The following is a 15,012-nucleotide window of genomic DNA, read 5'->3' as shown; positions in this document are numbered from 1 at the left end:
TGAGATGAGGGTGCCACACAGTGGTGAACATGGAGAAATGTTGTTATTATAAGCCATACGGTCATATGCAAAAGTTTGGGCACCCGTGATCAAATGACGTTTTGTTTTAGCGACCCTCTACAGAGAACACTCCTGCACATTTTAATGCACAGTTACTGTTTGTTTGCTGAATTTAACATATTAGGGAAAAATAAACATACAATCTGGCATGTGCGCAAGTTATGGCACATTTTATATTGAATGCTTTATTTTATCCTAATATGTTAAACTAAGCAATTAAATAGAATTGCACAATAAAATTTGCAACGTTTTTAAGGTTTTTTTTTTCCCCCTGTAGAGAATGTGACCTTACTTTCACTTTGAAAATCAGCAAAACATGTAACTGGACTGAGGTTGTTCACTTTTACATAGGACTGCACATGAATGCTGTACATGGAATATACAATTACTGGACACCTTATTAGAAACCCTTACTTTGTGGTTCATGTTGCAGGTGCACAGTTAGGGTCTGTTTTTTGTAAACATGGATTAAGCCTAGTCTTGGACTAAATTGCAGCACCAGTAGTGAATAAACATTACACATTCTTCTTAGTTCAGGCTTAGCTTTAAACTGGGTTTGGTGAAACTGGCCCATAGAGACTGTAACCCATCTGCTGCCATGTGCAATTTGTTAGCCATCTTCTAACCTTCCATCATTGGTCAATATCTGATTGCAGAGCTGATCTTGGCTGGATGTTTTTGAGTAGTGAACCACTCTCAATGCACCAGCAACTAGGGCCAAGTGATTTGGAGAAAATACTAAATATAACAAAATATTTTAATTATTTAATTTTAATTATAACCTGTATTAAAAATATAGGTTATAATTAAAATTGTAGCTCATGTAATCAGAAAATTGCTCTTTCAGACTGCAATTTCAATGCAAAAATGATTAATTTAGCCCTAGCAGCAACACTGCTGCTTTATTTATTCATTTATTGACCGACTGACTGACTCACTCACTCACTCACTCACTCACTCACTCACTCGTCATGTGAGTTAATGTCATAAATTAATGAATTCATTAATTATCATATAACATTTTGCAAATGAATTGTAGATCTCCACAAGCTCTTGTTGTTTTTTGTCCTTATCTGTTCATCTTATCTGTTTTCTGCAGCAAATGGATGATGCGGTGTACACATTCGAGCAGCTTCTCCACCAGAGCCTGGAGGGCCAGGAGGAGGAGGACCTCTGTAAAACCATCCAAAAATGTCAGGACCGGGTTATCAAGGTCAGTCAAAGAAGTCCATTAGTCATTAATAGGAACTTACAATAATAGAATTTTCCCTAAATGCTTAATATCTGTCTTTTATCTCTGCAGAAATTTGACTATGACAGCAGTACTGTGCGTAAGAAGTTCTTCAGAGAGGCCCTTCTCCAGATCTTCATCCCATATATGCTGAAACAGCTCTCTCCATCCTGCTCTGCAGTAAGACCCTCAAATACATGTGCTTTATAGAGGCATTGCGTGTTTTACTGCATGCTGCTGATCTAGTGCTGTGCTCATATGCTAAGCTAAAGTTTGTCTGTAGGAACTTCCTCGTTTCCGAGAGCTGATCTTTGAAGACTTCTCTCGTTTCATCCTCGTTGAGAACATCTTTGAGGAGGTGGTGCTTCAGACTGTCATGAAGGACATAATGATGGGTAAGGCATAGGGGTGTACACCTCAAAAAGATTTCATTTGATTGCATTTCTTTAGAAAGTGACTCGTTGTGAAATCTTAAATTTCACCACGATGTGATTTTGTGTGATTCATAATTATTTTTAATCATTTTATATGTCGTATCATAAAAGGTTTAATATTTACCCTAAAAAACTGTTACTAAGACTAATAGTTTCTAACTGTTGCCTCTCATTTCCAGCTGTGAAGGAGGCTGCTGTGCAGAGACGACACAACCTGTACAGGGACAGCATTGTGCTGACCAACAGTGACCCAAACCTGCACCTGCTGGAGGAGAACCCCCCCATCGACTGGGCCGAAGAGTACGGTGGAGGGCAGACAGAGGTGGACGGTGAGCAGGGGGGTGAAGAAGGACATGCGATCACCCAGAAGAGGCGAAGGATGAAGCAGGTGGTCTCCATGATCCAGGAGGATGGAACAGCAACGGCGCTGCCCGAGTCCTGCCTAGAGGTTCCTGGGGTGGAGGACATCCCTGAAGAAGAGGGTGAGGTGGATTCGGACACCAAATCCTCCTGTGCATCTGAAAAGGAAGTGCCCAGCGAAGCCAGCACCAAAGAAGAAGTCAGTGTGCCAACATCTACGGAAATGCCTCCTGCTATACCCTAATGGAACTACAATAAAGGAGGAAAAAACTACAAAGCCCAGCGAACAAGAGGCAGAGCCAACGTCTCCTCAGGATTCAGAGAGCAAGATAGCGAGCGCCATCCAGGAGATAGAGAATGCAGTGCAGGAAGAAGAGAGTGAGCAGAATGGAGAGAGAAATGAACCAGAATCAGAAGAAACCTCCTCTCCAGCAGAGCCAGCAGCAACTCTGGTCAACAAGGAGGCGGAGCCTGCGCCTGAAAGCCAGAGAGAGGTTCAGCCAGAGCCAGCACCAAACCATGAGGATTGCAAGGTTGCACCCTCGAGCACGGAGCATCAGTCACCTGCAAAAGCAGAAGAATCTATCGCACAACCAACGCAAGAAGAGCAAAGCCATGAGCCAGTTGACGTGGGGACCGCTTCAGAACCCGCTTCAGAACCCCTCTCAGAACTCCAGCAGAAAACCAACGACTCCAGTTCGCTTCACCACGATGACAGCGGCTTCCAGTCTCCTGCCAATGAGGTGGCTGAGGAGGAGGAGCCTCAAGCTGAGGCTGCCGCGGCAACCACGGAAACTGATGCGGGAAAAGAGAAGCACAATGACTCTGAAACTGGAGAAGAGGATGCTGAGAAAGGAGCTGACACAGCAGCTGTGCAAACATAGATCGCTAAATAAAACATAATTCATAATTCCATTTTTTATAGTAAACTTAAGCCCACTGCTCTACAACAGTGATAGTTTGACAGAGGAGGGTTTTTATGGTGTTTTTTTGTTTGTTTGTTTGTTTACATGCAAAATATCTCGCACGCTTTGAGTCTTAACAGGTTTTACCTTGTCACATTTCACTTTTTGCACATATTGCATTGGATGGCCTCTGTCATAAGCATACCTTTGTGCGTAAAGCAGTCATTCTATGCCATATTCTACTTTACTTCATATTTCAGTTGCTGATTTTTATAGCTGTGCTTTATTTCCGATTGTGTTGATATTCTACTGCAAATTGTTTTCGAATACAGAAGGGGGTTAGATTTGACGATAAGACTGCTTAACACTATACAGCTGACTCCATGCTGGCCTTATCTGGTATGGTGTGTGCATTTTTTTTTAATTTACATTCTTTATTATAAGCCTGTTATCTTTGCCTTGCTTGACTACAAACTGAAAACACTGAATTTTATTTTTTCTATTCATTTTTATATTTTATTATCATGTCTAGCCCAATATTGCAATTTATTGTATATTACCCTGATATTTTCTTTCGATAGACGTCCAAGTGTAGTGATGTATTACTTTTATTTGATATTAAGCTAGAATCTTTTCATGTTCCCTAAATGCTGTGGGATTGCAGTTGCCTGTAGTCTGTTTAAACACTGCCAACAAATGCATCACCTTTTATGTTGGTTACACTTTACTTGAACCCTGCTGTGTAACGTTGATATGACCAAGTTATAGACATATGATAGAAGATGTGGTCATGAATTGTCATTATAGAATGTGTCCAGGAATCTAACAGTATCATGTTACCATTACTGGTAATAGTCATGAAATGTCATGATGTTTATTACAACTGACACAGCAAAAATGAGCATGTGGTTTAAGGATTATGGCATCTGTCATGACAATTACTGTTAACAGTAACAAAACACTGTTATAGTACTGAACAAAATCTGTCCGGACAACATATGACCCCTGCCACGACATGTTTATGGCATGGTTATGTCAATGTTATGTAGCAGGGTTGAAGTAAAGTCTTACCTTTTAGGTCTTTCATGGTTGAACCCACTTTCTTTAGAAGAATGAATGATTGCAGACGTTTTCGCTGACTACACTATATCTGTATGTTCTTTTTCCTTAAAGATTATGCATGATTTATTTTAATTATGTGATGCTATGATTACAGTGAAAAATATTAGGTGACTCGCCTGCTCTTTGCAGTCAGAACCATGTAATTACTGAAGATGATGTAGTGGCTGGACAGTAGGTAGACTGTTAGTCTTGGAGGCCAGATGTTAACGTAAGTGGGGGCTTTGAGTTTGGCAGGAGAGTTTCTTTGGGGTGTGCAGACCGTAATAGTGGGCGAACGTGCAAGTGTTTTCAGGGGGTTTTGCTGTATTTCAAATTGAAATGACAATCAGTCAAGATTATTGATGTGCAGATGTGTAGTCTCAGTAATATTTGACCCAGTCAGCGCGCTAGAACACTTTCCACCACATTTTTAGCATCATTTTTATTTTATGTGAAATGACTTAAGTCTGTCTGTGTATGCGATTTAAATTGTTTTTTTTATTTATTATCTAATGCACTTCATTGCCTTTCGAGGTTTTATGTTGCATTTAAAATTATTGGTAATAAATCTATTAGATATAACACTTGAATGTTCCAGTCATTTTTATTGCCATAGCTGGTTATTAGTAGCCTAAAAGCCTTTAGTGACACTCATCATTAATATTGCCCTGTGGCTTCTTGTGTTGCTGTAGTTAATCATTTCACTGTGCCAGCAGAGGGCGCTATAGCCCTTTCAACAACTTTACAGTGCACCTGGCTTGTGTGGTAGATATAGTAATTTTTCTGTAGATATTAGGGAATTTTAAGGCCTCAGATTTAAGACCAACTTTAAATCCTGCAGTAAGTTATTGAGTTGTATTAAAGTGTTTTGTCTAGCACCCTATAAAATGTGGTCACATGCAAGAGTTTGGGTCAGATTGTGTTTTGTTGATTTTCTAAACAAAAGTAAGGTAACGTATTGTTCCAAAGGTGCATCTAACATTTTTCTTCAGGTTTATCCCTTCCTATTTATTCATTTTAACCTATAAAGAGTACTAGTATTACATTGGATTCTTTTTATACGTGTTGTTGATTAGTTAAGTTAAACTAAGTTAACAGATCCTGTACAAACAACACACTTCTGCACACTTTAAAGCAAAATTACTGTTTACTTCCCGAATTTAACATTTTGAGCTGGTGGCATAAAATGGCCTGGGCAAAAGTTATGCCACTTTTTTTTTCTAATATGTAAAACTCAACAAAATATTAAGTTTATAGAGCTGCATTTAAGTTACGGTGTGTTCACTTATTTTCACTTTTTGACTGGGGGCGTTCAAACTTGCATACGACTGTACATACTGATTTCATTCTAGACATCAAGGTGTCCGATATGCATTAGTGTGCATTAGTTTTCATGTTGGACTATTAATAATTCCTACAGATTAATACTATAGCTCATAACATTTTGTTACAGGTAATGTATAATTAAATCATTGTGTAGTCAGTTTAAAAGGAAGATGCTGTTGATTTGCTCAAAGGCTATAATTTACTACATACATATGTGCACTGTAAATATCGGGCATCGAGTAGATGTCATGTACAGATACCATCAGTTCCTGCTTCAGCTAATCAACCCTTCATTAACGTAAATCAGGTGCTGCTGATAGATTTTAACAGCTCTGTGTGATGACTGGGGCGTACAGTGAAGTCAAGAATCAATTGTGTTATTCTAACCACAATATGTTACTGTTATTTTTTCAAAGCAGGTCATTTGTTACATGGTACTGTATTTCTGTTTGTGTTTGTTCTAATGTTATGTGTTTTTTTTTTACTGGCAAAAATGCAAGATAAGTAGTTTTAAACTATTCTCATGGATGTCTAAGACTTTGGCACAGTACAGTACGGGTAGTGTGAAGTAGGGTAAGTAAAATTTAGATGGACTTGTACTTTACTGACTTTTCAGACGATTGTATTTCTTTCATTTATACGCAAATGGCTATGTGAGGAAATTAAGCTGATCTTTTATTTTTAGTCATTAACATTTACTTACCAATTCCTTTTTTAGCTGTAAGTTTTGATTATGGTAGGCTGCTGACAGCATCTGTACTGTGATTGGTCACATCTCTGACTTTTGACCAATGATGCTTTAGAAAGACATTCCTACGCTGATAAGTGCAGAGAGCGCCACTGCAGCTCTATAAACTGTTCAGTACAGTAGTTTTTACTACTTTTTGTACTTAAGCTTTTGAAAGGTAATTTTAGTTGAGTGATTAATTAAAGTAACAGTGCTGTTACTTGAGTTAAACATTATGACTGTCCAATTTTGACTGTTACAATAACTTACGTAGCATTGACATTTGGTGGAAATTATGTGTATATATTTAAAGCAAAAGTTTGAGCACCCCTAGTCAAATTGTTTTGTTGATTTTCTAAGTAACGCATCGTCTACAGGGAACAACCCAATTTTTCTGCAGATTGTAGTGAACCATTTCTATTTATTTGCTGAGTTCGACACACTAGGTAAAAAATGAAGCATTACTTTTTCAAAGATTTTATGTTTATTTGCCTCCAGATGTTTAATTCAGTGAGTAAACAATAACTGGGAATTACAATGTGCAAAAATAGACAATGTATTAACTTATTTTCAGATTTTAACAAACAAAGCATGTCATTTGAGCAGAGGCTCCTTGCGTACGACTGTACACTGTTATTGTCTATTTACAGTGGTTTTAAATGTCCAGTTAGTTGCTGGATATAGAGCAGTCTAATTTTGTTCATTTTATATTTGTACTGAATAGAGACTTTTATTTCTGCTGTCATTTCTGCACAGCTTTCTCAATTACTATGTTATTACCTGCAGCTCTGTTTATCACTCTGGAGACGCATCCTAGCGTTTCTTCAGTATTATTTCTTCGTATTTGTTCATTTAAACCTATTAAGTCATCAGTATTGCCTTGAATTCATTTTATACATGTATCTGCAACGAATTTGGTTCGTGCTACTGAAAAACGGCGATTCCTGTATGCTGAACGGTCGTGTGTGTGAGTAAATCTCTGTATTCTGAGTGTGTTTCGTGATCAGCGGAGTAAACAGAGCCAGAGAGCGTCATGACGTCACTCCGTTGCGTGACTCGGCGCTGATCCTCCGCAGGCAGAAGCGGAGCTGTGCGGGTCAACAGCAGCAGCAGCAGCACCACCGCGCTCAGAGATGCGCGACTGAACACGGCTGTGGATGTGAGGAGTGTTCAGGTTATTAAATAGGAGCTTTCTTAGTGTTTCGGTCGTCCCGGGCCGGGGGGATGCTGAGCCCCGGGTCCCACACTTTGCCACAGCGATCATAAGGAGCTCTGCACCCGCAGCATGTCTTCTGCACGGAGAGAAGCGCAGAGCACACCGAGGGCCTCGCTCCTCACCCGGGCTCTCCTACTCACCACCATCGCTATCGGCTCTACTATGGCAGGTGAGCAGCTCGGTGGACGCTTACACTGAAAAAAATAGTGCGTTGGATTGAGAGAAACGTGTACATCGTGAATAAGATATGATCCAGCTGTTTTCAGTTATTCAGATTGTGTTAATTAATATATAATATTCATAATGAATTCATGAAGAATCAGATAGTTTAAAGCACTGTTTACGCAGCACTTACATTATCATAATTCCTGTTTCTTAGTTATGTTGGTGTAATATTTTATTCATGTATTTTGGATGCCCAGATCTATTTCTTCAGCTTATTTTACCCGCTGTTTTTGCCTTATCTGCTAAATGTGGCCTCAATTCCTTATTTAACTCCTGTTTGCTTGTAGAAAATTGGGAATTTGTAGTGTTTATTCTGTTGACAAGACAGGACTGCCCGTTATTATTTATTGCAATAAATTATAATTAACCCTACTGAAAAAAAAACAAAAAAACAGTGGGTTTATGCTGGTCTGCTGCTGGTTTAGCTTGTCACCCAGCATGGTCATGCTGGTTGACCAGCATACCAGCATCTACAGCACAACATATGCTAGTTTTGCTGGTAATTAGCATAATCACTTCCAGTGCAGCTGACCATCATACTAGCATCCCAAACACAACATATGCCCTTTTTGTTGGTGACCAGCATATCAGCTTCCATTGCTGCTGACCAGCATACTAGCATCCAAAACACCACATGTATTGGTTTTGCTGGTAATTAACAGAATAACTTCCACTGCATGCTGGTCTATGTTGTTTTTTTCTAGGAGGGAAGATCATGTAAACAACAAAAACTGGCCTGTCCAGTGATTCAGACAACATTGTGAATCTCCATGCCCTGAATGGACTGTTTAACCTTATTTGTGACTAAAAGCCCTGGTAGTTTGGGTCTCTGTTACTAACCATTAGTATAAGTGAGGCCTAATGAACGCACCCTGGTTCATGAGGCTAAGATGCTGAGGCAGACCAGAGCTAAGTGTGCTCAGGCAAGGCCAGATCCATCTGGCTGGGGGGAAAACAGATTAGCCATGTGTGACGCAAGTGTGGGAGATGTGGGCCCGCTGAACTGTCATCAGCAAAGGCCCAGAGTGGCCAGTAAGACTAACGCAGACTTCAAACAAGCTTGGCTTTAATGTTTCATCTGGCCCTCAGTGCTTCTCAGAAAGCTTTTATCAATCACAGCAATATTGTGATATGTAGCTTGTGGCGTATGTCTAGTAATGCACAGGGAATTAAATCATCTTCTTAATAAATGTTTACATAACCGTTATCCATGTGAGTGTCTTCTGCCTGTTGAAAATATGAATTTTTGACTTGAAGGCTTGAGTAGTTAAAGGTTTAATTAAAGGTGGACACTGGCCAGAATAAAAAAGTCTCTATAGCTGTTGTGAACAAGCCTCCTCGCTTCTTACAGCAGTCTCTAAAGTGAAATCTCCCAGTTTAAAGACTTGGAAAACCCCTTCGGATGACACATTAAAGATGGCAGGAACTTTTGACTGCAGCTGCTTTGGGGTGGATTTTTTTTGAGGTTTGAAGTGCCAGTGCTAGCCTGTTTGTACCCATTAGCCTGTAGATCCGTGGCTGGGCTAGCAGTCAAGATTGCTTGACACCACAGGGATTTCCAGTGGTTTTATGGTGTATTTGAGTAATGCATGCTGGGTATTGCAGTAAGAGAATGCTGGTAAGCAAAAACATAAAAAATTGTGAATTCTCTCAAGCATATGAGGCTGAGATATGGATGGCTGTGCTACAGAATACTGCATAACTCGATAAATAACCTGTTAAATTCCAGTTTTAGGCTGGATTGCCCCCTTTAAGAAACACACCCACCCACCCTGCCTGGGGTTTCTTTCGAGTGTTGCTTGTTTAAGCTCTTATCTACATGGAAACTGGCAATCAGGGTGCTGGAAGAACGTGAATCAGTAACACGTTCTTTGTGTCACCCCGGCATGCTGACGTTTAGATAGCAATAGAATCAGCATCAAACGCCATAACCCTCCCAAATGCCCCAGCCTGAGATGAACATTCAAGCCTACAGACCACCAAAAATCCTTATACATATTAATATCAGATGATAGCACATGTTAAAAACAATTACATCTACAGCAGCAACCCCCACTCACATGCTTTTTACGAGCCCGCACGACCCTGTTTGATCAACTAATTCAATCTCGATCTCTTATCTCTGCTTCTGCTGCTGATAGGACAAATCTGAGCTCTGCAGTGTTTGTGTTTCCATGGCGCATGTTCTGAGAGCCAGTGCTTGCTAAGTACGAGCAATGCCGTGTCTTGGCACGAGCCGCTTTCTTCTGTTGCCTAGCAGGAGAGCTTTCTTTATTGAAGCTCACTGTCAACATGACAGAGTGTAGAAGAACGAAGCGTATCCTCAAAGAGGTTGTTTTGTAAGGGAAGTGCAGACGTCGCTTTAGGTTGAAGTTTTATAAATATTTTATCACGTAAAGGCATAGTTCAGCAAAAAAATCAAATGTAGACAATTCTTTGGACAGTTATGTGCTGTATTGGCTAAAAACAGCAGTAGAAGCCACATTAAAACTTCAGTATTGTCAGCATTTGTCCATTTTTTTTATAGATAACAGTATATCATACAGTGTCAGAATCCACTTAAGCAAGTGCAATTGAGATTGACAGCTCAACGCAGTTTAAGGTAAATGTGCATGATGCTAATGGCTGGGCTGTAAGCTTCCATTACATGTTGGCTACATTTGTAGCTCCTGTGCAAAACTAACTGTAGAATATAGGCCTTTTAATATGACAGATCTTTAAAAATCTCTTGAGAATTGTACAGAGGGTCAAATAACGTGATATTGTATTATGGTCTCTCTAATAAATCCCATCCCAAGTGTCTGCACAGCTGTGACAAACATTGTGACTCTCTGAAGTAAGTTTAAAGAGCCAGTGTCGTGGAGTAAAAGAGCCTGTTTTTGCAGTTTAGTTGACATACATCACAAACACAAGTCTGATCTAGACTTTTGTGACTTTTTGTGATGTCACAAAAGCCAACTCATTTAAATATAGCCGCCTTTTCAGCCTAGATCAGTTTAGTTCTGCCCATTCACGCTTAAGTTATAAGAAGTGCTTTAGTTTGGATTGCTCTTTGGATGTGGCACAATGTAGGGCAGCCAATCGGAGCAGGGTTAATTTACATATATCAGTCTCAAAGGAACAATGTGAGCCCTGCTTGATTCTAAGATAAAGAGAGGTTGGAAACGGTGATATAAAATTGGATTATGACTGTTTAGGTATAAAACCCCACACAAACAATATAACATCAGGGGGAAAATACACAAAAATATAGGATATGTGTCCTTTAAGGTATGTTTTTATGAAAGCAGGTCAGCTCCAGAACCAGTGGGTCTGGGAGATTAAACCAATCATGAAATGATGGCATGTAGACAAATCCACTTTCATCAGCCATCATGGCACATAACGAGCTTTAGGCACAGTGCGAGATGATTCATTTCGTAGAGGGTTGCAAGCTGAGAAGACTGTTCGCACGCCTCAGAAAAGCTGTGAAGCAAGTGATTAAGCCGGTTTGGGCTGAGAATTTGCACCACTTGCATAACCGTGAGAAGAAAAATCTCAAGATTGTGATGTTTACTGCTCTTACTTTGTCTTCTTCATCAGTTAGCATTGAACCTGTCAGCTTCATCACATTCATATTCATCAGCTTACATTAGCTCTTTTTATTTATGTGTTATAACTGCTTATTACAGATTAATGAAGTGTTTATGACCTAACTAATATCTATTAACAAATTAATTTTAAACCATAAACCCTTTATAAGGGTAGTCCTATTTTAAAGTGATGCTGAAAACAGCACAGACAATACAGCTGCTTTTGGAGAAATCATGCCAGAGAAAGTTATGCAACCACAAGAAGAGCTTATTGATCATTTGGTTGGAATGAGGAGGCTGAGGGTTTGGTATTGATCTTACAGAGGAGAGAGATGCAGGTGGAAGGAGGAGAAAAGCATAATAGGACTGTTTTGGGTTCTCTCTGAGGGCTAGATAACTGCTACTAAGGGTTGAATCACATCAGCTTGGAGCCACAGTGTGAGAAAGTGGCTAAAGTATTAAAATATGAAGAGCTAAAACACATCCTGAGATGAGCTGTTAAAGAAAGTGTTTTTTTTAGTTTGGCTGTGTGGTTTGGTCAAAAATCTAATTTACATGTCTCTCCCTTACCTCAAATGTAGATCAGTCAAGACAAGCTGCACACCTCTTGCCTCAAATTAGACCTTTTCTTTGTTTTACACAGGGGCTCAGTCATGCTGGGCCCTCCCTATGCATACTGTTGCCACAAAGTTGGAAACCAAACTTTCCTAGGCACAAGGCGTTTTGAGAGGTAGTGTTCTCCTGGCATCCAGTCAACCCAGGTTGATCCATCCTCTGCCAGACAGTGAAATGTTGCTTCCAGAAGCAATTTAGAACTCTGTAGTGAGTGATGCAACACAACTTCTACGTGCTTCAGCACTGGGCAGTCCCGCTCTTAGAGTTTGTGTGGCCTAACACTTCGTGGCTGAGCTGTTGTTGCTCCTCAATGCTTCCATTTCACGGTAGCGCTTACAGTTGACTAGGGCAGATCCAGCAGGGCAGAATATTTAATGAACTGACTTGTGGCAAAGGTGGCATCCTATGTCAGCCACCTCCAGTGTTTGCCTCTAGAGGTTGCATGGTTTTAAACTTGATTTTATTCACCTGTTAGCAATGAGTGTGACTGAAACACATGAATTTAATAATTAGGAGGAGTGTCCTCATATTTTTGGCCATATGGTGTGTCTATTAGAGTGACATTTTTATAGACAACTATGTTATACAGTGTCAGACACCACATAAGCAAGTCAATAAGTCTATCTGAGGTTACTTTAAGTGACACGTTTTGCTAGCTGGCTGAATATTAACTGAAATTCTGATAAACAATTGTGGATTGTGCTGCATCACACCACAGATGTCTTTATTAGCCTATAGATCTAGCAGTTATGGAAGAAAACACTAAATCATGAATTCTTTTAGATCAGTGATGCTGAGTTATATGATTCTGCACTACAGAATATTCCATAACATAATACTACCATTTAATATGTCATTAGGCCATAATGTACGTGATGATTTAGAAATCCTGTTAACTTGATGCTAACTGGCATAAAACTTCCATTACTTACTACATGAGCCTCTTAGTTCTAGTGCAAAACTAAAAACAAGGAAACTTGGGATACCCAACTTGTCTTGGGAACAGTTGTGTAAATTAGATTTTTTTGCCAAACAATTCCTTTAAGGCCATGTTGTCAAAGGAAAAGTCCACTTAAATTTGAAGGTATATCCTTAGTGGGTGCTGTGTGGTTGCCTCCTGATCAAAACAGGCCAAAATCTTAATCTCCTGCCGGCATAAAAACCCATCTGGCGTGTGGATTGAGGCCTGAAACAGCACTCTGAGAAGTGCCTGATTAAAAGCGGATGGGGTCGTGTGATTCTCACAGTTTTGTGCTGAAGCATGACGTGATAAACCGAGTCTGCGTGTGTGCTTACCAACACGTGTGCTCGTCTCCACTGCTCTGTGTCTGGGACTGTCCTCGTGCAGTGAGGTCAGCGCTAAGCTGTTGTAAAGGAGGGCGTGTCATTTTGTCTGCACTAAGCTGGAGCGGCACAGGCGGTCAGTAAAGCTCCCTCTGGGTGCTTACCTGCCTCTGTTACTGTCTGTCTGTCTGTCTGTCTGTCTTCCTGTCCTTAATTTCTAGCAAAATCGTCCTCTGGTTGTTCCATTCCATGTAAAGGGAACTGTAACTTTCCTTTTCCTGTTTATAGCATTTTTGAGTTTTTAAGCCAAAAACAGTCATTAATTATTTTTACATGAACACTTACAACCTCACGTTATCCCTTAGAAAAAAAGAACAGGCTGTTTTTGTTACTGTGTCTTTAACATGTATGGGTGGGGCTAAACTGCTGTAGGCTCAACAGACAGATATGTTAATGTGTTGTTTTTTTTTGTGACATCACAAAAGCAGTTCATTCAAAATAGTCTTTTGGTTTTGTGCTCACAGACACTTTTCACAGCTTAATTTCCGTATTTGGACTGGTTAGTGAATAGTGCATTTTGAACCTTTACCTACAGTTCGGTTTCCATTTATGTGCTTTTATGTGTATTTTGACATGTTAGCTGCGTTCCAAAGCCTAGGCTGCATTTCTCGGCCGCTACGTCATAGAAGCCTGCTCCAAAGTGAAGGACCCTTCGTATACAGCCTGGAAATGCAGCCTACCTTCAGAGTGATTTCAAGGACACAACTGATGTATCCTTCCAGGCCTTCGGTTACCCACAGTTCTGTGCACACGAACGACGCGAAGAAAAAAAAACAGCATCACAAAAATGATGGAAAACAAAGCCATTGAAGCAGAGCTTGTGTTAAAATTTAAGTTGTTCACGTCCTTGAATTCGTCTTCATGACCTTATAAAGTGTAAAGTGATTGATAAATTAGAGCGTTCGTCCATATATTGTATATTGCCCATATATCGTATTTTAATCAGAAGTATTTGAATATACGTATTTTATTCTACTACATAAGCTTGTTGCCGTATTAGCTATCATAGCAACAAACACAATGCAGTGGGCTCCATTTTCTCTCACCAGTTCCCTCACAAGTTTCATGCCGCTCTGGTGACGTCACCACTCAGCCTCGTTAGGACTGTTCCATTTGTGTGACCAATAGGCTACTAAGGAGGAGTCTTCATGGGACAGTCCTACCGAGGACTCGCACTGCTTCAGCTGCAGCCAAGGCTTTGGAGCGCAGCTATTAATTAATACTTATGGAATATTGAAGGAAATTGTCAAATACATACATAAGTTTGTACACTCACTCGAAATGTCTGCTTTTTTGCCTGTAAAAAAGGAGTAAATATAAACTATGATGAAAACACATTTGCCAGATTAATACTGTACTGGTTGTAGTTACGAAACTAGACAGAAAGCAGCAGGTACACGTTTACTAATGCAGAAATTAAAATGTACCCTTTATACAATCAAAGAGAAAACACATACTGATATTATAGAGTAAACTAAAACAAAATAAAACAAAATCTGCCTTCTGCAGATCTTGAGTCATATTTGCCTGTGCGTTCGGTCTCTGCACTCCTATGAGCTAAAAAACCATAAACAGCCATAAAATTAAACAAAACAGTAAGGAGACGCTACTGAATGTTAACTGTTTGTTTGTAAACGTTCTAAAAAGTGCCAGCGAGTTCTATTAGCTTGTACAGAGCTGAAGTAAACAGCCTGATTTGCATAATTTTTTGCAACATTTCAGTTATTTGTTTGAATTGAATTCTGGATGGAAACCTGGTTAATGTTTACCAACTAGGTCCAGTATTTCAAAAGTGCATGGTAAATTCATGACATGTCTTCCATGATATGGGTCCTTTAATCTCCCAGTGAACACCTCCAAACTCATCTTGACCATCAGTGCTGTTAGAAAGAGCTG

At 39.8% G+C, this 15,012-nt stretch overlaps 2 protein-coding genes across 2 annotated transcripts in view; both read left to right on the top strand.

Annotated features, from left to right (window-relative positions):
• Positions 1–4,675, top strand: part of niban2b (niban apoptosis regulator 2b) — a 54,553-nt gene extending 49,878 nt beyond the window's left edge. The window contains 5 exon segments of the mRNA XM_036598568.1: positions 1,160–1,273; positions 1,364–1,471; positions 1,575–1,686; positions 1,905–2,320; positions 2,322–4,675. Coding sequence (XP_036454461.1) covers positions 1,160–1,273; positions 1,364–1,471; positions 1,575–1,686; positions 1,905–2,320; positions 2,322–2,969 — 1,398 coding nt within the window. The 3' untranslated portion in view covers positions 2,970–4,675.
• A 2,603-nt stretch (positions 4,676–7,278) lies between these two features.
• The window catches only part of npdc1b (neural proliferation, differentiation and control, 1b), a 47,205-nt gene continuing 39,471 nt past the window's right edge, over positions 7,279–15,012 (top strand). Inside the window, 1 exon segment of the mRNA XM_036599136.1 lies at positions 7,279–7,529. Within this exon segment, the coding sequence (XP_036455029.1) occupies positions 7,430–7,529 (100 nt within the window). The 5' untranslated portion in view covers positions 7,279–7,429.

Source organism: Colossoma macropomum, unplaced genomic scaffold (assembly GCF_904425465.1).
Source record: "Colossoma macropomum unplaced genomic scaffold, Colossoma_macropomum, whole genome shotgun sequence".
NCBI lineage: Eukaryota > Metazoa > Chordata > Actinopteri > Characiformes > Serrasalmidae > Colossoma > Colossoma macropomum.
The sequence above is the reverse complement of the archived record's forward strand: the minus strand, read 5'-3'. Positions and strand labels throughout refer to the sequence as shown.